The 24580-nt window shown below is 42.8% G+C and overlaps 1 protein-coding gene across 1 annotated transcript; it reads left to right on the forward strand.

The window, feature by feature from the left end:
• The first annotated feature begins 7441 nt into the window (after window positions 1-7441).
• Window positions 7442-22811, forward strand: s1pr2 (sphingosine-1-phosphate receptor 2). Its single transcript, XM_029438561.1, has 2 exons — window positions 7442-7962; window positions 19716-22811. The coding sequence occupies exon 2, from the start codon at window positions 19848-19850 to the stop codon at window positions 20961-20963; it is 1116 nt and encodes a 371-aa protein (XP_029294421.1). The 5' UTR covers window positions 7442-7962; window positions 19716-19847; the 3' UTR covers window positions 20964-22811.
• Window positions 22812-24580: the final 1769 nt, after the last annotated feature.

The raw sequence follows: 24580 nt of genomic DNA on the forward strand, positions 1-24580 counted from the left end.
ATTCACCATTTATTAGTGATGGTTATTATAAAGTTTTACCAAATAATCTCATAAAACATCACTGTAATATTTATTTTTGTCATTCTGGCAGGAAATTAAATTAGATTAGCTGATTTCAATAATCATGGTTTGGACCATGTGACTGTCTGGACCACATCCAAACAGACAGACATGCTTCCGGCTGTATCAGGAGAGTGTGAGATTTAGAACCCTGCTGCCTTCCTGCCTTCTCTCCTCACACTCTTTGTCTTGTCTTTTTTTTACTATACTTTTTACCACTTTGACGACATAACTTGGCTCTGTGAACGGTCAGCTTTAACTGAGGGCATGCAGAGCAGAGCGGGTCATGAGAGAGGCCGGTACGAGCAGCTGGATTAAAGTAATGGTCTGACCCTGATCCTTCTTATCTGATGACCCCCAGCATTGACCCCGGCAGTCAAGTGCCAGCTTCCCCTTTGGGACACAGAAGATAAGTTCTGCTCGAGGAGAGAAATGTGCACCTTTTGACGCATGTGTTTGCACAAACACTCTTCTGTAGACACACCTTTGCAAACAAATAATACACGTTCTGCCTCAAGCAAAAATACACAGAGATCAACCCATTGAGCCCGGCTTCCCTGTCTCAGCCGTACAACATGAAAACTTCTCCAGGCAAGACTGCAATAGGTGCACGCTTGACCTGGTTACTGAAAGCTTATTTTACCCTCTATTGACCAACTTCACTTCGCTTCCTTCCCTCCTCTGCTTACACACATTCATCCCTTTTCTATTTCCTTCTTTAACTCCTTTACCACGCCGCTCCGTCGGCTCCTTCTTTCCCCCGTAAAATCTTCAGAAACGTTCCACATGAGTGGACAGAGAAGGACATGTTTGTTTTCTCTGTTGTGCTGAGTGATTACTGAGTAACATCTGCGCACTAAACTTCTCCCTCTTACCTCGACAGGCCTGCTGTAGCGCTGTCGGAAAATCAACAGCACTGAGGTCAAAGAATGAGAGCAGATGTTATATAGCTATTAAAGATGAGAAAGAATAGCAAACAGCATCACATGACCATCTCTGTGTCAATGTAAACTGGAAAAACATGACTGATTATGCACGCACGCACGCACGCACACACGCACACACATACACACATACACTCACACATGTGCACATGCAAACCTATGACTAACCTTTTGAACTTACTTTCTGGTCAATGAATTAGCAAGACATGTGAGGGTTAGGTTTCTTTAACCAATGTGAGAGGAGCCTCTGATGGCTGCCATATGGTTTCAGGTCAAAACAACCGTGCCCTTTGTGATTCCTCTGAAGATTAAATGACAGGGATCTGTAGCTCTGCTAAATGCTGCATTTATTTGCATGTATCTGCACACCTCTCCAAACACCAAATGACTGTTTGACCACAGAGCTGACAGGTGTTGCATCACTTCTCCTGTAACTGCTCCTGCTGCAAAATAAAAGACACGCACACGCGCTCAGTTATAATGTTAATGGAAAATACTCTAATAATGGGTATGTGGATTTGTATGTGTTTTGTTAGGGGTATTTCAGCAAGGCTTTATAAACATTGCCTTAATCTGCAGGAAGCCACACAAGTCATGACTCCCCCCCCCCCACATAACCATGTAGGCCCCCACATACTCTTCTCCTCATTGGACCAGAGGACAGTGAACACAACAGACACCCAATACTAATACTCCAGCATGGTAACCAGTACACAGACCGGTACAGAAGTGGACCATGGGAATGGTCTTTTCAGGCCTGACTGTAAAAATAAGGTAACTCTATACTCCTGTGAGACGCCACAGTGGAGGGGTGGAGCGCTGAAAAATTATAAAAGCACCAAGAAATATATATATGTTTTGTTTCAGGATAAAATGCAACTCCAAAGAACACAAATAATAATATATAAGCTATCATCACTGACACATGAGGCCTATAGTTCCTTTGTGTGAGTCGATAAAGTGACCTGAATGTGGACAGAGATTCAGGATTTATACCTAAACAGTAAGCAGATCAAATGTAAAAAGAATTTCTTTTGTTTTCTTTTGTTTTCTTTTGTGCGGGAATAAAAGGAAGCTGCTAGATGCTCGAGAGATAAGCGGTAAGATAACACTGCAGGTCTCGGGGGAGTGAATGAAGGGTGGACGGATTTCTTCTAAACCTGTGAACAGCAGAGACATGTGGCACAGCCAGCACTTAAGCCCACTGTTTGGAGTGCAGAGAGAGATAAGCCACCCTGACTCCAGGCAGCACTCGAGCAGTTCGCTGTTGAGAGGGGAAACCAAACCTCCACTGCCACCAGCACTGTCTGTGTCTATTAACTGGATGCACAGTGGCCTAGATTAAACATATTAATGATTCTCACAACGCAACGCAGAGCTTTTGTTTTGTCAGCAAAGCAGATCCGGTTTATGAACTACTTTTACTTACTGTTTTACACCTGTTTACATGTATGTATAGTTATGTATGTATGTATGTATGTATGTATGTATGTATGTATGTATGTATGTATGTATGTATGTATGTATGTATGTATGTATGTATGTATGTATGTATGTATGTATGTATGTATGTATGTATGTATGTATGTATGTATGCATGCATGCATGTATGTATGTATGTATGTATGTATGTATGTATGTATGTATGTGTGTATATATGTATGCATGTATGTATGTATGTATGTATGTATGTATGTATGTATGTATGTATGTATGTATGTATGTATGTATGTATGTATGTATGTATGTATGTATGTATGTATGTATGTATGTATGTGTGTATGTATGTATGCATGTATGTATGTATGTATGTATGTATGTATGTATGTGTGTATGTATGTATGCATGTATGTATGTATGTATGTATGCATGTATGTATGTATGTATGTGTGTATGTATGTATGTATGTGTGTATGCATGTATGTATGTATTTCTCATTATGAATATACATTAACTACATGCTTCTTTACATTACAGGTTATTAATTTGCAATTACTGTCTAACACAAACACATATTCTTTTATTTTATATTATATATATTTTTTATTGCTATACTTCTGCACAATTTCAAGTTGCAGATTTTATTTTATTTTTTTACTTGAGTGACTTTCTTTTTATACCTATTTAATGAGCATTGTTGGAGGGAAACTGAGATATAAGATGTGTATTGCCAACGACTACTTCTCTGTAATTTGTTGTGACAATAAGTAACCTCATTAACCCGAGTGTGACAATAAATACCTTGAACTAAAGATGTATTTTCATGACGTGTCGACTAAAGTTCAGATTTACGTGCAAATACAGAAGAGCAAGTGAAGCAGTTCACACCTGGTGCTGGGGTGAGTGTAATTTGTGCAGAGAAGATCTGTTACCCGAATGCATCTGGTCACGTTGCACAGAATAGAGGTGACAACAGCTTCTCACATGCAAACTGGACACATTTCCTTCCCTTTTGATGTGAGATGTAATCCTCCGAGAGTCATGTCACTTTAGTCCTGACAACGTTGATGCACATCACCCGAAGAACATTCTGAGTGCTAAAAATACACTTCTAACTTCATAGCATCTGTGCTGAAAAGAGGAAGACTTTATGTCTGGAAAGCTTTTTTCTTTGGAAGAGGAAGCGATCTTTTTGTTACGGCTCATTTTCTATGTGTAGTTTGAAACAGTTTGTTATCATCAGACTTGTTTTTAAATGTATTACTCATTACATGGAATAGATAACGTGGACACAGTGGCGTGTTTGGGCCTATAGTGATTTCCGGTATTTATGCATGTATATTGACCTATCGCTGCATCTGTGGTTCAGCTTTATGTGTTATAAAAACGTGAATAAACAAGGGATGGAAAGTCCCCCATCCAACACACACCACAGAGCCTGAGAACAGTTTACTGTTAATGATATCCCCAGTGTAATCCTGTATCTAAAAGTAGGAACGTAGAATATTTAGCTGATCTTCTAAGATAACTTTGCCTTTTTTGGGTCTACAGAGATGAGTAATACAAACAATACTGCGTCTTGTCTTTGTAGGTCTGATCTACTTTCTGTTGCTCAATCTCTTCAAACCTGCTTACTGTCCCATTTCCGATAAGTTCAAACCTAGGTCAGGGGACTGCAGCGTGTCTGAATGCTCCAGTAAATGAGGCAGATTTGCAGACTTTCATTTGTAAAGATGATGATGCTAACTGAGAGTTAGATGAAACGCTATCGTGCAACTCTGTCAACCGCAAAGTGAGGACCCAATAGCACGACTCAAGACAAAGAGCAAAAGTTTGCTCTTGACTTTTAATCAGGCAGAGGTTGGTACACGGGTAATTTGTCAGTGAGGCCAAAATATCCAAAATGGTTCAACTGAGAGGCGATAAAACAGATGGATGGTCACGTTTATTTTAAGGATTATTACGAAGAGACAAGAGATAGGACACTGACAGAAACTGACAAGACAAACTGGCACAGACAAAGGGGAGCACAGAGACCAAACACACCAGGGAGGAAGGGTAATGAGGGACAGGTGAAACTAACCAGGGCGGGGCGGGCAGCACACGAGGGCAGTTAGTGGAGAATCTGAAACGTGAGACAAGGTGAGTGCCAAAATAAAACAGGAAATAACAACAGAAACAACTGAGGACAATAAAAACATAACCTGACATGACATGGCAGACACCGCTGTCATGTTTGTATAAATGTAACAGCCGCTTAGCTTAGCTTAGCACTAAGATTGGAAACTTAGGAAACAGCTGGAATTGCTTTTTTCCCATGGTAAACACTCGGCCTACCAGAAACTCTAAATCGTTTTTAATCGATTTAATAAATGCTGATATCACAAAGTCTGCCACAATTTCGATTTAATTCAATTCAGGAGCCTGCGATCAACACAATCAGTTACATTTACATCAACTCACAAAAAGCATCTTAAATAGGATTTGACAATGTTTTTGCTGAGCTCTGTAGTGAGGACGTGCGCTTTGACGGAAATGGTCACACTGATGTGCTATGGGAATTTCAAAATAAAGGCGTATCTTAAAGATGATGATATGTATATGTGTCGCTGATTTCACTTTGCATCGATGATATTGCATCGTTGATCGTTTAATCGACACATCGATCCAGATCAATGGGTCATTACACCCCTAGTTATCTGGCAACCAGTGGAGACCAAGAAATACTACGCCATACACAAAATACTAACAAAATCATTTTCACACAGAATGAACAGATGAGATATAATGTGCTCATCAGAGAGAGGTACCGTATATATAGCATATTTCCCCAAAATGTCTAATTATTGCTTTAACATTGCATCTTGTTGTTGTAAAACTTCTAAATGTAATTTAAAGACTGGCAGGCAGATAAAAATACATTTCTATTTGGTTCATTCCTGTGACAAACACAGCCATGGCTTATGAAACAATACGAGAGTTTATTTTGAGGCGTATTTTGGGGCGCACATCCACCAGCACATGAAGTAATCTTCCTTGGGGGGGTGGGGGGGGTGGGGGGGTAGGCGGGTACAGGAGGTTGCTAATAACAGCTGCCAGATGTGCGGAGTCCCCCGAGCCCATGCACATTCTCACAGACAATGGAATGCTTGTGAGGAGCCCCGACAGGAAGTGAGGTCAGGGCTCTTGACCCCTCCCCTAAAAGCTTAGTGAGAGACACAGCAGTGGGGCAGCTTTTAAAAGTGTCCCATCATAAACCCAGTGAGAGTCCATAAAGCCTTTCTACCAACACATCCATGACACACTGCACATTCAACCTGCCAGCTCTTCAGCAGTGAATACAGAAAGTGAACCACAAAAGCTTTGAAGTTGCGCCGTTAAACTGTTAAAAGTGTCGACATCGCCAACAGAATTATTGCAAAGTTGATCATTTTATCACAAGTTCTTTTTCTTTTTGTTTTTTTTTTCTTTAAAGTGAGAACTTTCCACATACCAGCTGCTGTGTGGGCGGCAGGGATCAGTGCGGTGAGAGTGGATTGCACAATCATGATCGTTTTCCTCCCAGTAAAACATCAGCAGACACTACATGAGTCAAAGTTGTTGAAACTGTACGGTGGAGACCAGACCAAGACTCATTTGCTGTTTTATTTCCATTGGACATGTTTGATTCACCCTCGTAGGTAGACAGTATGATGAGCAGTGAGGTGCTCGCCCTCTGTAATTTCCTCTGATGTCATTCAGCCAAGTCGGCCCGCCATGCGTGAGTCTGAAGAAGTACCACCTGCTTCCTGGTCTTTGAACTGTGGTCACTTTATGAGGAAAAACCTTATGAATAATAAAAGGGGAGACACCTCACGTCAATAGGGTAAAACAAATTACTAGTAGATGTCGTCATGAAACTTCCTCACACCCTAAAAACGAGTGCTTTGACTCAACAAACAAAAACAAAAACAAAAACAGTCTGAATCCATTTTTGAGTTCTAATGAAATTATTATGACTAACAAACTACATTGAGTTAGCGGAATTAGCTTTTCCTCTACAATCAAATGTATTTTAACACAAGTTTTTAAGTTGATTAATACTTCCAACTAGTTTTAACACAATATTTAATAGTAATTTGTAAGTGTTATGTACTTAATTACCATAATTGTGAACACAAGTTTTTAAATTGACTGTTGTTTTGAACTAGCTTCTCAACTAAAGTGTATTATTGTCCTTTTCCATTTGCTTCCTATCTCTCAAGCAGTTACTCTACATTTCTCAAATGTACCTTAATGGTGCACCTACAATACCTGAAGCAAATCCAAATGTCTTCAGCACAGAAGCCGGGGGGCTCACAGATGTTTTGTAAGCTATCTAATAAATTCAATAACCACATTACACAGCTCCGTCTTCTTATCACAGACACATGACATCATAGCCACTTGGGATGACTTTGGCTTTCAGGATAATGACTGTGAAGACATTATTACCTCCTCTGGGGTTGGATAGAGGCTCTTTCACTGGAGCCAGGCAGCACCTGCCCCACTGGGTGTCTATGTGCTGCCCTGATGACTAACAAGAACCTGACTTACCTTCACCTCACCCTCCTCATTACACCTTTACTCAGACCTTAGGGATAAATGTGATAATCATGGCAATGACTCATCAGAAACAACAAATGCATTCGTGCGACAGAAGCAGGTCAACGCTTATTTATTTATTTATTTATTTATCATGCTCCTTTAACACTGGAGAATGTGTTCATTCCATTAAACTGTCAAAGAGTTGTATATGCATTTGCAGCTGGCCAATGCTCTCAGGGGAAACTGAGCCAGGATGAGTTGAAAAGTGTGGGCTTTGGTTCACGCTGGGATCTGCGAGGAGAGAGGAAGTGAAGGGGTGGAACATCTGGACTTCATTATTGTGCTCCAGAGTAGGAAAAGGTCCAGAAATAGGCTTAAAAAGCATTTTCCGTATTAATTGCTGTCCACAAACCATCGTTATATTTCGACATAGAGACTCAAGACTCTTTATGGGCATATGACGTTTCCATACAGTCTCTCGTGTGAGTGTGGGTGTGTGTTTGTGTGTGAGTGAGCGCGTATTGTGCGCGCGCCTCCCTGACGCTTCACAGCCCCGTGGAGCTGTTGTTTCCAGAGAGCAGGAGGACAATCAGACGCTGGACTGCTGGATTAGAGTGACAAAAGAGAAAGTGCTATTTAAAAAAAGGTCTTCTTTGGCTTTCATCGCTCCACGTTTTATTTTTTGGAATCGTTACGCTTTCGAGAGGTCTTTTGTACAGTTTCCGCGGCGGCGCACAGACCGGTATGGATTTACCAAAGACTAGACGAGACACGCCGTCTAGTCCTCCACCAAAGTTTTGATTGTCATCGCCGCCTCTCGATCCCGGAGCTGTGGAAAGCGCTGAACTTTGACGCAGCATTTGTGGAAAGTGGTGACCACATGTGAGGACATTTGGAGACAAATATTTTGTCGGAGCGTCTTTTCGCTGCTCTCTACTATATCTCTCATGGGGTAAGTAAAATATAGTTAGAGTGACAGTCAGTGTGCATGTGCTGCAAAAGCCTAACAAAAGGATCTGATGTGTCTCTCGTAGCCTACTACTGTACAATGCTTTGCTGTTTTACGAAATGAGTTCATTTAAATCCCAAGTAAAGGCAAGTAAACTCCAAGATGTTTTCGTTATTACTTCAACGATCACTCGTGGGCGTTTGTAATGAAGTGAAAGTCTCCTAAAACTCTCAAAGTCTCCAAATGTGTCGTTGACTCCGAAAACCTCGATGACAGCAGAATGTACAACATTAAGCAACACGCCACTTCAAGCATCGCTGCCTGCAGCACACATTGAATATGCGGCTTCAGTCAGTTTGTTAAACACAGTGTGAGATTTAATGAATAACATTGTGTGGTGTAAAATATTAACAGGCAGGGCTACAGCGGTCGATCATACGTAAGGGGGGGTGGGGGGTCAGTGCAGTATGCAGTATGCTGCATCATGTGCTGTCTGTATAGTATAGCTGTTGTTGGAGGCTGAGATGGGCTGCGTGCACCCCGGGCGCGCGTCCTCGCAGGGGCCTCCACACACACATTTCCTTGGAGCCGTTGCGAGCCTGCTGTGCATACCCCCCACCCCCCACCCCCGCTCTGACCCCTCCGATGTTGTTGAGGCTTGTTCATCCGTCACTCTAAAGAAGGCATTGTTTTGAAAGGATGTATTAATAAGACAAAAGCCCCCATTATCCCCATGTACCGGAGTTAATCTCATGGGGCTGGAGATGTGCTCCCCAGAGGAAGGCAGCCCAGAGCTCTAACAAGCAAGCTCTTAACAGACTGCAGTGCATTGTTGAGGGATATTTAAAATGAACAAAAATAAATAAATAAAATGCATTTGTATTATTACAGTGGATTTGAATTGTGTGCCATCTTTTGTAGGCCCTGTGGTTACATCTCCATATCAACACTAAAGGTCGGACTGACCAAACAGAACGTTTCCTTGTGTCCGAAAGAGTAAACCCTGCAGGGAGGGATACATAGGTGTCAGCGGTCCAGCCATGAGGCATCCTGTTGTGGGAGAATCCTCAAATCACAGTGAGATAAGGTGATAAGTAGGAGGAACTAATGTTTATTGCCCAGATAAAAGCCCACATCCATCATCCTTGACCCTGTGGACGGTCTGGTTCAGTCTGCACGGTGTTGTGCTCGTTAGCATGCAGTCTGAAACAAACAATAAGGCTTGTGGCGGCATTATCTTGAGCCCTAGTTGAGGTTACAGTGTGAGAAACCAAAGTCTCTAATGCACAGGGATGCTCCAAAGCCTGTTGAATTAAGACTAGCAAACATCTTACTGTGATAACATCAGGAGTAGGGGGTGAAGAGGAAGCACGCTCAGCAGCATTAGAGAGGACTGTCAAGTGTTGAAGGCCCTGTCAGCAGGTTTATTGATGCTGGTGTTGTGTGTGGGAGCAGCTTGGTTTGTTTGGGGGGTGCACAGCCCCTTATGAACTCAGGTGCTTCTCCCAGCATGCTTTGGACCGGTTGAAGACGGGGCATGATACAGCCGGCCGACCGTCTGTGTTTGGCCAATGTGACCACATGGCTCATTGCACCAGAACAAAACCCGCCACCCCACCAGGCCTGACCGCTGCCAGGCTTCTTCACACACTTCACTATCCTTGGCCTGGACAAGAGTAACCCCAGGGTGCTGTGAGCGGCGTCAACCTATTGACCAGACACTCCACAGCTCCGGGCGCATGCAGCCTTTCACAGACGCGGAGCACACATGGTATTAGTCTTACCAGTCTATACTTTAAAATATTTTATGTTAGAGCGCAGGCAGACTGGCTCAATCCAGCAGCCCATGACATCATGAGTTGTGTGTCGCTGACCCAGCTCACTGTGCTCAGTCGCCCCCTGTTTTCCTCTACAAGATGACGGCTGTAATCGGACCCTTCTCAATGGGGACTGCCTGGGATAGCGTGAGAATTGAAGACAAATAGATGAGTAGAATAAATAAATAGATGTATAAGTTCATGGACGGATAAATAAATGAATGGCAAGTCAGCGGTGGGAACTGGATTTGCAGGACTTTTTTTATTTTCATGGAGCAGGTCACTAGGGGGTTTGAAGGCGGGGATGGGTGGTGGGTGGGTGGTGTCGATGCCTGAAGGATGCTCGGGTTTCAGCTCAGGCCTGAGAGCGGCCCGCTAATAGGAAGCAGCAAGAAGGGTTTTCCTTCGGGAGACTGACTTGTCTTTTGTTGTTTACACTCACTACTTTATTCAGCCAGGTTGGAGAAGTGACAACACTGGGAGATCAGAGGAGCGCCCTGCCGGAGGCACCCTGGCTTTCACCTGTTTAAATGAAACCAGTCAGAGGATACATACTTTTTAAAATTAAAAAAAAAAAAGAATAGGAACCTTGGCAGATCACAGCAGACAATGCATGTGTTTTTATTGCTGTTTGTCTTTTCTCTGTGATAGTAATAGTGTTCTGCAGAGAGCCATCTGGGTTCTGCAGGCTTCAGAGTTCTAGCTGGTACTCCCCCTTTAGCTGGAAAAACACTTTCTTTGGGTGTGGCAGCTGGAGCAAAATAAACGCCTTCTGTTCGCAAGCTGCCGAAGTGCAAGTCACAACACACAGCTGACAGCATGTAGCTTTCACAGCCAAGAGCTGGGAGTGTCACAGATCAGAGAAATAAATATGGCGTCCTCTGCTTTTTACTCATTTTGTAAACACAATTGCGAATAGGACGTCTCTAAAGGTCACTAAACGGTGTGTTTGCACTTCGCTGGCAGGTAGAGAAATACACATGCACACTTACTTGCACTATCCATCTCTCCTTTTCAAAACAACTTTTCTCAGTTGCTGTCAGTGCCGTTCTGATGATCACATAAACATTTACATTAGCTGATACTTGGTGGAGACTATTTTAGCAAGGAGTTTTGCCCAATGAAAGAATCCATTAGCTTTAAAGTCTCCTGTTACATTCCTTTTCCACTTGAAGGACGTTGGACAAACTATGAGACCCCCCATGGCCAGGCGCTGATGCTTGTAGCAGCACGCCAGGATTTCCTGACGCTTCTGGGGTGGGGATAAGTCCGTTCTTCTGAATAATTATTTTTCAGAGCTCTGACAGGCATTTCTCATTGTGCAACATTGCTGTACTGCAGGAACATTATACATCTTTCAGAAACAATGAAAGTAGATTGAAGAAAAGGTTTGTGGGTACTGCCAGGACTTTGGATGGAGTCGGTACCACTTTGCAACCTCCTGTGATTTATGAACTGGATGGTAATGGCTTAATCCGTGTGGTCATGTTGCGGTTTTCCTGCTTTCTGGTCATTCTCAGCGCTCACTCTAGAGCCATCTTGGAGCAGGTACACATGAAGATGCTGTGGTTTGTGGAGACCTCCTCCTCCTCCTCCTCTTTCTTCTTCTCTCTTGGAAGCCTTTGTTATCCAGGCAGCTTTGTTTGTGCAGCTGGAAAACTCAACAGGATTACTTCAACACACCCCACCTCCCCAGATCCAGAAGTAAGCTGGAGACTTGGATTTTGAATTTCCCCATGCAGCCAGTGAGAGCCTGTTTAAGCCATTCAAGTTAACTTGATCACCTCCCGATGAGCTCTTTCAGATATTCAACTGTGAAGGCCTGTTTTGTTAGAAATAGCTATTAAGATTGTTTATCCTGTGAAGGCCTCAGCCTCAGTCTTTCCAGGCTTAAAGACACGATGGAATTAACTTCCAGCCAAACACAAGTCGGGTCATGACAAAGGCCAGACTGCTCCATTGCAACAGACAGATTGAGTGGAAGTGGAATCTGTTTACTTAAAACTAATGTGACAACTCCTCACACATGTCCATTTCAGATGAGTGCTGTCAAAGTCAAGTAGCTGTTGTGTCGCATACACTGAAAAGCTACACCGCAGCAATACTTACTGACCTGTTTGTTATTTTTGCTAAATATCCCTTGGCAAGCCACTCTACCCAAGCCAAGTTATTTACAGTGGGGCCTTTACTTTTAAAATATTTCACTCGTGTAACGTTGCCAGGATGTAAAACAGACATAGTATCCCTCCTTAACTCTGTAAGGTGAAATACCCTCGGGTCTCTTTCCATGCACACATTCACTGGTCTTTAAATGCAAGTTGTATTGGCCCTGCACACTCATTTTAAGATGCAATGTCTTCAGGCCAAGAGAGGCCAATTTATGTAGAGTTTTTCAAGAAATAAATTTGCTCTTGGAAGCAAGACATTCTTAAATTGTATAAAATATCGAGGAACAACTGCGGATGTGTGGACATAACAATGTTCCCTCTCCAGGCAACCATGCTTTTCTCCAAAAACAGAGCTGTGTTTAATGGCTGTGTGTTTGCCAGAGGAGTCTGGAGTTGTTTTTCCTATGCTGGACCATGAGGAGAGATGGAGGGCCTCCATCAATCCATCATCTTATCAGCGGGCACTAGGCAATCAGGGCGGCTTTGTGCCCCTGTGCAGATGGTATCATTTTCCGTTGTGCAGTGCTCAGCTTGGCCTCCAGCATATTCTCTTCTCTCCTCTGCTGAGTCTTTGATTTTAGCAAACTGTCCCGTGACCGTCTGTGATGATGCTCACTGGAACATCAGGGGAACAAACATGAGCGTTACAGTCACGACAAACCCTCCACACATACGTTGTCAAGTGTCATGTTTGTTGGCACGCCATGCAACAAATAATCACAAGCTCTCACACGGCAACCTCGCTGTTTCCCAACGAAGCAACAGAACATGAGAAGGGGTGGAGTTCAAGGTGTAGCGATGGTGTAGAATAGGAGAAGGGAGACGGGACAAAAGGGATCTAAAAGAGGGTTCAAAGTCTTTCATTAGGGGAAACTTCATTGTAGAGACAAGGACATAGGAAGGTGTGGGAGTAACTGAAAGTGTAATCACGCTCGCTCCGTGTCTGTAACAAGGACGCCATGTGGTTAACACCTATCCAACCTATATTAGCACATATTCTCAGCAGAGCGTTTTCATGTGTGGTTTACTGCTGTTCCACGTAAAGCGTTGATTCTGAGAACGGTGCGTTACTCTGGATAGTTTGCACATGCATGCTGCCAAAATGCAATGAGAAGGATGATAATCGTACAATTTAAATTGTTTTCATATTATCAGTAAAGCTACATCACGCACGTTTCTGCCCTGACGACACATCCACAGTTCTGAGAAAACAGTTTCTTGGTGCAGAGCTCCAGAGTTGTTTGAATGGAGAGCTGATTGCACGGTATGTGCTGTAATGAACTCTTTAATAGGGGACTATAAGAACATGTCTGCCCCAGATGTGTGCTAAATAAATCCCTCTTGATGTGCATTTAATCACCTCTTTGTGGCCTTGTCTTTTGATCTCTGTGGTGAAGTTTAAAATATATGAGAGGAGGAAGGGGTGTTGGAGTGAGGATGATGTGGCTCTGCAAATCAGGGAGCAGCATAAAAGGGAAATATGCAAAATAGAGCGATATAAAAATATGAATAATTTTGAAGACGGTGACTTAAGTTGACAGGATTGGTCCGAGGGTGAAGGTATTACAGTAATTGCCTCTCAGGCGCCACCCTTGGAGATCCCCCACCCCCAAATGGAGCAGACTTATGGGGGGGTGGGGGGGGCTGCTGGTCATGCGGGTGATGGCTCCTGAGGGTGTATGATCCCCTTTTTTTTTTACTCGGCTCTTTGTCTCCAGCTCCTCTCATTGCCACTCTAAGAGTCCCAGCACACAAACAGCTGCCATAAATAAAACACTGCGAAGTTGTAAGAGATGAAGTGACTGAGGAGAGGAACAGAAAACAAGTCCATTTGAAACACGCAGAAACAAAAAAGGAAATGCTTTTTGTTCCTGACTGAAATGTGTTGACAGACTGGACCCCTCAGAAGAGGCTGTACCCAAACTGTCACACAGTTTGACGAGCGAAAGGGTAATCCCTAATTAAACGATGTGTCCCCATGTATTGGGGACACCCACTCCCCTAATATCTGGCAGATTATACACAGTTTTAATGACTTGTGTTAGCATAATAACGGACAAAGGGAGAAGAAGGTTTTCTTTAGCAACACCTCGAACACAGAGTGAAAACACAAGAGGGAACTGTTTCATCTACCTTTTAAAAGGGAAGTTTGTGATTTGCCTCTCCTCTTATGACTTGTAATACTTCTCTATGTTTTTTCAGTCATGAAAAAAGAAGTAATTTATGTCTGCTTTGGCATTTACAGACATTTCTTTTCCAAGTTTTTTTTCTCTGTTAAATCTGTTGTTCCCCAGTTGAGTTCCTCTCCATGCTAGATAATGTGAGATAATGCAGGCCCCCCCATCTCATATCTCAGTCTGCTCTTCCTCTAGACCGTGCAAGTTACAGCGCGACACTGAAACATGCTCTCTTCTTTCTTGTTTTTACTTCCCCTTCAAACCCCTAATGTTCATTTGTCTGGTGAGTTCATGAGACGCTGGTGTCTCAAAACAACAGATCCTGCCCGTCATCCTCAGCCCACGCGTTTGTCCCTTGAGTACGAGGTTACGGCGTCAAATCACTGTCAGAATGGGTCAGACTCTCGGTTTCTGGAGATTTCTACAACCTTGATTTCCTGCGTTTATGAAATACGAGTAAGCATCTGTAAATATCCATACAAATATATAAGAAAGTACAGAAGGGGATGCATGCTTAGCCCTCTGAATTTAAATATAAACTGCCAATTGCTCAAGGAGACTGCTGGTAGTGGCATTCAGTCCTGTGGTCTTACAGTGACAGCATTTCTAATTTAGGTAGCAGTTACTTTGTGCCACAGTTGAGGTTGCTGATGTTTTGGTGTTTGACCTCAAACATGTATGTTTTTGAATGTTCTCTCCATGCCAGCTGTGCATCCTCACTTCCCTGTTTTGGGCATCAGTGTTATCAGTGAGCTTGTCGGCAGCGTGGCATGTAACAGAGATAACGGCGCAGCTTAAGATAAGATCAGGCAGAAGGCTTTCAACTAGAAAGGTTCACTGTGTGTGTGACTATTTAGTCTGTGCTGTGACCAAGGTCGTTGGAACAACCAATCATGTCACAGCGGCAAAATGAATCCTCTCTATCTCAGTTAGAGTGATACTGGAAACATTAACGCTTTTTCCTGGAAATTGACTGCAGACAATCAATAGTGTTGCTGTGCTGATGTGTAAAGATTTCACACAAAGAGCCGCGGGGCTCAATGATGGATAGAGCAGCGGAGAGAAGCTGCAGCCACCTGCCATCACAGTCCATCCCTGTGTGTTCTGTGGTCGCACAGCGTTACTGCACATGCAACAACATAAAAATAAAAAGGGAAGGCCTGTCATAACGAGCCCATGTGGCTTGTGACGGCTTAGAGGGGAACCGAGCTGGCAGTGTAACGTGAACGTCATCGCCGATTTTGTTTAATAAACGGAAAAGTGTAGAGAACGACACTTTCAGTTTAGTCATTTCCTTGAAGCTTCTGTGGTAAGCGTTGAAACTTTGTGGTGGTAATGGTTTTCTCCCGTGTGCGTGTGTGTGTGGCATGTCAACACTTATGGAATTTTCCTCCGAGCAGCCACAGCTCTTCTGCTGTACAGTCACATTCACACCTTTTTGATTTACTTCAGTTGAAATACTGGAAAAAGACATCCTGTTTGAGTGTAAAGACTCGAGGGTTTTTCCTTGAAACATGATTTGTTTTAGCAGTTTATCTCCATCGGTCCTGTGTCAAACACCGAGCTGCTGTCCTTTGGTCACTAGGTCGGTAAGAAGATGCTGGACACAAGGAGCAGAGGGGAAAAGAAAGGTGTAGACTAATTCTGCTTACAGTTCTAGCAAAGCACTCTCAGAGATACATATACACCGATACTATCAGCGGCTGTGAAACTGAGCAGAAGAGAACCGATGCTCTCTGTGTACGCATGATGGATCTCCTTGTGACTGTATAGCAGGAGGACAGGAAGTCAATAAATCTCCTTAAAATGGAAAAATGTTCATGATTAACTTTTTCCTTTTATTTTTCCAAACAAAAAACGTTTTTAAAATGTTTATAATCTCATGCTGCTGGCTTTTTAGAGCAGATCCTGTTCAGGCTGGATTGGTGCTAAATTACCACTACGGCGGCTTGTGGGCAGTGAGTTTTGAAGGACAGATGTGTTACAGGATGTTTCAGACCACAAACGGCTCAACAGAGAAACACGCTGAGTGATTCGTCTAGGTAAACAAACAGTCAACACATTTCAGTGCAAACAAGCTAAGCTGTGAATGTAAACTGTCCAAACACAAGATCAGTCACCGCTCTTATGGACATATATATTTATGCTGTGTCAGGGTTAAGGAGCCCCCCCCACCCCTCAGAGAAAGTAGAGCCAGGTTTAAGTAGAGTGTGACAGGTAGCAGGTGGTGTAATGGGGCGGCGTGATCTTGTTTTTTTGTGAGCAGACGCTCTGCTAATTGGGGCTTATCAGGTGTTTCTGGGGAAAACACCTGAGGCTTTTGTGCAGCTGTCAGTCGCTTGATGGAGAGGGGAACTCTGTCTCTTGTTAGGATTAGCAGAAAACAAGAGTCAGCTTTCAGCAGCCTCCTTTTTAAACCATCTTTTGGAAGTTAGAAAACTCTATGCAACTGTTTGCAACTGTGGTTCTGTGGTGCATTAAATACAAGGTTTCATGTATGTGTAGTTGTGAAAAGTAGGCATATCTCTGAAAACCCAAACAGCACTTTGGTAGCGTGTGTTAATGTAAACGTGCAAAACACAAGAGCATTTTTGCATTACTTATTTTTATTTTTATTATTTGGTGATGATAAGGCTCACATAATCTTCCTGATAGGATATCCTGTCTCAAGTGTCAGTCTCTTGTTTGACTTGCTTTGTCTCTCTGGTGCTCGTTATTACCCTCCTCTCTACAGTTGTTTCTTCATCACCTAGTTCTAACCGTGTCTGCGCTTCACTGTGAAAGCCAGACAGGATATAATGCTATTTGTCTTTCTGTAGCCTCTTCACACCTTCACCTACATCATACTACTTTGAGAGTTGTTTATGAAAGCACGGTAACTCAAGATGTTCCATCATATAAGTTCTCATGAAAGAAGTCTACAATTAAAAAGTACTTTACATACATGTACATACTTATTTGTATGCATTACTTTGGAACAACTGAATACAACTTCAGTGTATTTACATTAAGTCATAATGGAAGAATTTGAGAACAAGTTCCAAATTAATTCCACTTTAAGTTGCACTTAAGTACTAAAATGTTACTAAAGTATCAGCTCAAAGAATACTAGGTATATATATAAAAACTTTACTTATTATTCTGTTGATATACTGAAATATAGTTTTTTGGGGTTTGTGCAGCAATTGGTTGAAATGGCGTGACAACGTGTCTATTGTGAAAGTGTGACAGGGATGTCTGGGTCGAAGAAAGGCCACGACTTTGACGACTTGTCAGTCGGGAACGAGGGGTTTACATAGCAGGAAGTTTGCACACCTGTCGACCAATCGCCGTGCAAACCTCTGAATGGCACAGAGAGGGGCGGGGTGGGGCGGTGCTGTGGGCAAACCAGCCTGTCAGGTTTCTCACACACAGTGAAATCCCTCTGATGACAGACGCCAAGCACTGGAGGTGACATGGGGACCCCGGGCTGTCTACGCATCACATGTGAGAACTGTCCAGAGCGAACCTGTCACAGCTGACAGAAAAACCCAAGGTGCGCTTTTGTCTGAGCAGAACGGAGACCGTGGAGACACAGAGCCGGTCTATATCGGCTGGCTTTTCCATTAATAAAATCATTATAGGCTGCAATAATAAAACCCAATGTAATTACACTAGTGCAGCTGGCACATGTGCCCAGCCTCAAGCTTCGTATTTGTGTCAATTTATGGAGCTGAAATGGATGGGGAGGGGGAGCCGAGCTGCACAGCAGTTCTAATAAAGAAGTGCTTTACTGTAAATACATTTCTACTATAATACAGTTGCAGCAGCCAAATGGATGTGTGCTGTCCCATTATTAAGGCTGAAGGGCAATGCGATCCAAACTGAAGGAGACTATAGTTCTTTGTTCCTGCTTTAGGAAACAGTGTGCTGGTTATTACTGGCAACCAATAGCAGCTGTGTGTCAAACTTGCCTGTATGCAGGGCAATGATTTGCTGCACTGCTCTATCACAATTAGCCGTGTGTGTGTGTGTATGTATGTGTGTGTGTGTAGAGAAAGATATCTGCGCACGTGTAGAGCAAAGTTGTGCACGGTGCAACACGTCACATGTATGAGTTTGTGTGTGTGTGTGTGTGTGTGTATGTGTGTGTGTGTGTGTGTGGACGTCACAGTGATGTCTCAGATTCCAGCCTTTGTGTCCAGATGCCGTTCCACATGCATGCTCTCTGTCTGGCTTTGTGTCGCTCCCTCTCCATCTTTCAGTCTCTCGGGTGTTGAATCGAAGGCCAGCAGAACAGAGACGAGGTTCATTCTCAGTTTCCACTAAAAGTTTCCAATTAAGAGCTAGCTGCAGAAGACACCCAGTGGAAGCATCAGTGTAGCATTACCTCTGGAGCTGCTGGCCTGCAGAGGGATCCTGTTGCTTTTGACAGGTTTAAGACCGCAGGTCCACTTCTAATTAGTTTTCCAGAACCTCAAACTTTCCTTTGTTTTCAACCCGGGAGCTGCAGCCCATTTTATTTAGTTTCAGTGGTAGGTTGCAGGTTCTCCGCATTGGTTTCAGACTATAACAACATATGCCAGGAAAGCACCATAAGACTTAACGCCGTAGTGTGAAAATCTTTAGTGTATTGAATAATTAAAATTGTGATCTCCAATATGTCATATGCAAATGGTGTATGGTTTGCTTTTGATGCCCCGCACTCAAGTCTGACCAAGCTTTGTCTCATGAAGTCAGGGAAAGTCCCACCTTTTCTTCTCGGGAATCTATTTGATTTGGTGTTAGCTTGTGTGAACTGGTTGGAAGGGGAGGGTTGGGATGAAGAGGTCTGGCTGATCCACAAGCTATGCTGAAGTTTCAAGAGGTAGCTCACTGGAGTGGAATGGTTCGCGCCGCACAACAATGCCATGTGTTGACAGCAGAGTGCTCGGACAGGGTTAGTGGAATGTCCCCCTATCACACTGCGAGCCCTTTGTCTAAGCACCAGCACTCACAGAGTATTTATTCCTCTACCTGAAGATGCCTGCCTGCACAGGTTCACCAGCCAACAAACGGGAAGATGTGTGTATGTTAATATTCTTTTAGAGTGTGGGAAATCTACGTTTCCCCACAAAGTAATTATTTATGACGAGACACAACTCCCTTGTGAACCACTGGATTATTACTTTCCATTCCTTTTAGACCGCAACTGTTGCCTATGTGGGTACAGTTTGAGATTAAATGAACTCTGTGAGAGCAGTGTGTTCACTTTGTGCCGTTAGTTTGTCGTGTTATTGTTGGTCTTTACTTTAAAAGTAAACGCCAGCTCCCTTATTTTGAATATGTATATCTGTTAGATCCCCTCAGGGATATTTGATATAAGGAGTGTTCAATGTGAAGTACTACTCTAGTGCTGTTTCTCTCCTCTTGGACTTGAAGTGTTTAGTTTCCACTGTGCGGTGTAACAGGTTGTTGCCTGGCTACTTTGTTTTTGCTAGAGGACTTTGACTTTGGCGAGTGCATTGCTTTGCTAAACATATATGTGTTTGCTTTGTCACAGTTTATTTCATGTGTGCAACTGAATTTCCCTCATCAGTAACCCAGGCCTTCTCTGCCTTTCTGTGTGTCTGCAGGTGACCCACATAGAGGTCCTTAGACGTGACGGTGGGTCGGGCGGTCTCCCTCCCAGCCTGGGCCCTCTTCCTGTCCTTTTCTTAAAGGCAATGATTATCGGCTTAGACACTCTGCACCACTCCACTGTGTGAATGAATCTTTGCCGTAAAGCCGCTGTGCTCTGCCACCCTGTCACCATGAAGAGCAAGTATTCCCAATACTACAATCAGAGCCTGATCCACTCCTACTATGCCTTTGCTAAGAACATGACCACCCAGGAGCTAGCAAAACGTATTGAGAATAAAAAGCAGCTCACCAACCTCAACATTGCCATCGTGGTCCTCTGCACCATCATCATCCTGGAGAATCTGCTGGTACTCATTGCCGTCTGCCGCAACAAGAAGTTCCACTCTGCCATGTTTTTCTTCATCGGAAACCTGGCGTTCTCTGACCTGCTGGCAGGCTCGGCCTACATAGCCAACATTTTCCTATCAGGGTCCAGGACCTTTGACCTGATGCCTGTGCAGTGGTTCATCCGGGAGGGTACGGCGTTCATCGCTCTGGCAGCTTCGGTCTTCAGTTTGCTGGCGATAGCTACGGAGCGATATATTGCCATCACCAAGGTCAAGGTGTACGGCTCCAGCAAAACGTGCCGCATGTTCCTCCTGATAGGAGCTTGTTGGGTCACCTCCATCCTGCTCGGAGGACTTCCCATCATCGGCTGGAACTGCATTAACGATCTCCCTGAATGCTCAGCCGTATTGCCTCTCTACTCAAAGAAATACATCCTCTTTGTTGTCACCATTTTCAGCCTCATACTTCTCTCTATTGTCATCCTCTATGTGAGGATCTATTTGATTGTACGCTCCAGCCACCATGAAGCAACCAACTCACCGGCCTATGCCCTTTTGAAAACTGTCACAATAGTGCTGGGTGTCTTCATCATGTGCTGGCTGCCCGCGTTCATCATCCTCCTCCTAGATTCATCCTGCACGATACAATTCTGCCCTATTCTCTCCAAAGCAGACATCTTTTTTGGCTTTGCCACTCTGAACTCAGCGCTTAACCCAGTGATCTACACACTGCGCAGCAAGGACATGAGAAAAGAGTTTCTGCGCGTGTTGTGCTGCTGGGGGGTGCTGCAAAGCGGGCGGCCAGCTGATCGTTGTCTGGTCCCTCTAAAGAGCTCCAGCTCTCTGGAACACTGCACCAACAAACACGAACACCAGACCATAACAATGTTGCAAGATTGTACCACCTGTGTCTGAAACGGTGCTTACATGTCTGAGTGCTTGTGTGAGTGTGAGTGTGAGTGCGAGTGTGAGAAAGCATGTGTGTGTATATGAGATCAAGAGAAGAGGCTGTGATGTGACGAAGAGATGTTAATAAAGAAGTGAGCAAACCCTGTACTGAGATGCCTGGCAAGGCTACAATGCAGACTTTTTCCTTTTACAATCAAAATTGTGTGAAATCACAATCAGCATTCACTCGATTGCAGCAGGTGTAAAAACACAAAGTTTCAAGATGGAAGCAATTTAGCGGTGAGAACTTTCAGAAATGTGAAAATAGCTTTTTTTCTTGGGTACTCTCATTAATTAAAATGGAGTTGCAAACCATGTTCATGTATATTGCCTGTCAACTTGTCGTTGTTTTATTCTAAACATGTAAACCCCTATTAAAAGCCAAAAATAGAAATATAACATGCATAATATCATAGTTATGGTGAGTTGTTTTGGTCCTTTCAAGAAGTGCATGATTACTTCAGAGATTGTCCTTAGTAAGGTTTGACCACGTTACTCTCCTTTACTGATATATGTAAATATTAGGCCCACAGATCCATCACACGTTCTTTACAGAGCAGGAGACGGTGATCAACTTCACTCCACAGAAGCCAAATTACCACCAGTGCTCCCTCAACAAAGCCAGGGCTAAATAATCCCTATATAATCTTGCTTAAAAACATTTCATTAACTACAAAAAACTTACATAATCTGCTTACATTTAATGCATGAAATTCTAACTTATTTGTAAGTGCTAATGTATGTATGATATATGCCAGCTCCAGCTTCCATCACTAACACCCCTTCCCCTCATTTGTCCTCATAATCTGTCCCTTTTGCTTTGACTGTTGTCTTTTGTATCTTAACAGTTTCCGTTGAGGAAGGCCTAATCAGAAAGCACATTTCCTGAAGTGAGTTGGCACTGATGGATTTTACTCAACAACAGCTGTCCAGCAGCTTTGACTAATGGACCGATGTCCTGACAGTGTTGGAGCAACGTAGCAGAAATGTGCCGTCTCTGTTTGTGCCTTCCTCTTAGGGAATTAGGCTGAATGTATGTATGAAGTGTTTGGGGCAGGCGCTCCGTTGTTGACAGTATTATTGATCATTATTTTTTTAATTACCAAGTCATTGACGAGCACAGAGTGAGATGAACAGGGTCGGTCACTCTCACTGTGAGGTCTTTAAATAGCACCATGAACAAAACATTTGTTGTGAACATCCTGGTTTAATTTGCTAGCCATATGCCTTGTGCAGCTAAAGATGTAAACGCGTCTCATCTTTCCAAAGACCCTTCGCCTCCCCTACAAAATAGGAGAAGATCCGGTTTCAAATGCACAGAGGGGGATCTGCCCTCCTGGGAGGTCACCTTCATCCTCATTCTCTGACATCCTACAACATGTAACTTCCTTCAACCACAGGAAGTCCCGTTTTTCATTGTCCGGTTCCTGTTGTTCAGGGTTACACTAACCTTCCTGTAGACACGCATTTAAAACTCTTCTCTCCCTCAGTGTTTTTTATTTTGACTTTTACATTTAGATGACCAAGTAGAAATGGTGAAAAGCACTTTGGCAGCTTCAGTGATGTTTGCTTTCCCCCAGTTTTTTTTCAGATGGAGAGGTTTTTGAATCTGTGTACCTCTGTGTAAGTATGTATGTATTTTTGTACAGTATGTATGATTTGTGTTGTATGAAATGTCTCGTGTGCAATAGCCTTTTGTGTCCAGTAGCACGCTGCCTGTGTTAAATCGGTACAATCTGAAACACTAATGTAGGTACATAAACTTTTTGTTAATTGCATTCCCTTTTTTATAAAATAAATGAAATATTGAAAGAATCCATTTTGTGTGTGTGAGTTTAATTCCGAGCTGTAAACAATTTAATTGCAGCTGTAGCGTTTCTGCAGGTCCTGAGACGCCTCCCTATTGTGCCTTCATCTGAGACTTATTCAAAATACAGCATTTAATCCAAACATGCTCTGACAAGGTCGGAAAAACACTAGCTTCAACATGAAAGCTCGAAATGCTGCTTGGCCATTAATCATGGCTCTCCTACCAAATAAAATGGTTCAATTGCTTAAAGGCTAATGCAAGACAGGGCTACGATGGGAAGCTGTGCAGAGGGCAGGGAGGGTGAAAATGGGGTGTGGTGAAGAAGAATATCTATTTGTAAGATAGGTTGTCTGAGAGAAGCATAAAGAAAGGCCCCGGGAGAGGTTTTCGGGGTAAGGGGGAGACTTTTGGTGAGGGGAGAGGCTGACTTATAGTGGCCTTGGGAGAGTTGCGCTTGTTTCCTGTCAGACGTCCAGGATTCCTGGGTGGGAACTTTGGCTGAATTAGCCCCAGGAGGCTGCACGGCTGGGAAGTCAGCCAAGTCTTTCCAGTGCCCTGCAGGATATGACATCAGACTCAGAAACCTGTACGTGAAGTTGTATACACAAAAACATTTAAGTCAGCAGCACACAAGACAGATGTGGGTTTGTCCGTGCAAAATAGAAAGGTTTGGAATACTTAACATGGACAAAAGAAAACCACACGTATTTATCATCTCCAGTAGATTATGTATATACAGTACACACATGCAACTGCGTGGAAATGAAAATTGAATTTAATTAACATAGGTCTTTAGATTGAATTTATCTAAGAAAACTAAATGTGGCAAGTTTGGTTTGCATGTATAGTATGATAGGGAGAGGATTCACAATGATTTGACAACATGAAAAATAAATCTGACTCCTATTTCCAGACTATCAAGGACATAGTGCCACCTAGTGGTACAATGAGCATACAGCTAGTCATAATGAAGGACATTTTCTCTATTTACTTTTGAACTTCAAGTCTACCTAATAAAATAATAATTCACATCTGTATCTACATATAAAAGAGAGACAACGAGAGCCCCAGCCTGGATCAGAATCATAAACACACATTACAGCAGGAAAGTGATCTTTTTCATATTTATTTTATATAGATAATTTAAACTCATCTATTTCATTATGACATGATTTATATGATCTTTCTTGTGAGTTAATATCATATCCATTGAAGCAAGTGGAGAAATAGTAAGCCCTCCTTTGTTTGGTTTATAAATTATTTCAAATTTAGTTTCTCTTCACTTTAAAAAATGTACTCTAGGAAAATAGCTAAACAGATTTGTGGGAACTATTGATTTCACTTTATTCCCCTTATTTTTGAAGTAATTTCTCCTCTTTTTTTTTGTTCTTATCTATCATAGAATGAAATTCCTGTTTAGTTATATATTTCTGGATATTACTTTATGTAAATACTCCTTGTTTTGTGACGTTTATATGGTATTATATTGTATGTATTATAGGCGAAATCTTGTTCTTTAATATGTGCACAATAAAAAATAAATAAAACATCTACAGCTGTTAACCTGCCTTTAGACGACTACTCTAGCCTATAATTCACTGCATGCACAATGTCATCTTCATTCAAAAGTACAGACACATACTCATCTCAAATGCTCATTATGCATTGCTAATATAGTTCATTCATGGGTGTATAAAGAGAACGAGCTCATTAGTAAACAACATTCAGATTGCTTCCGCAATAGAGGTAAATCGAATTATGTGTTAATCTCAAG

Source organism: Cottoperca gobio, chromosome 8 (assembly GCF_900634415.1).
Source record: "Cottoperca gobio chromosome 8, fCotGob3.1, whole genome shotgun sequence".
NCBI classification, from domain to species: domain Eukaryota; kingdom Metazoa; phylum Chordata; class Actinopteri; order Perciformes; family Bovichtidae; genus Cottoperca; species Cottoperca gobio.

Coding starts and splice junctions, on each gene's coding strand:
- s1pr2 (XM_029438561.1), top strand. CDS start 19,848: ATGAATCTTTGCCGTAAAGCCGCTGTGCTCTGCCACCCTGTCACCATG.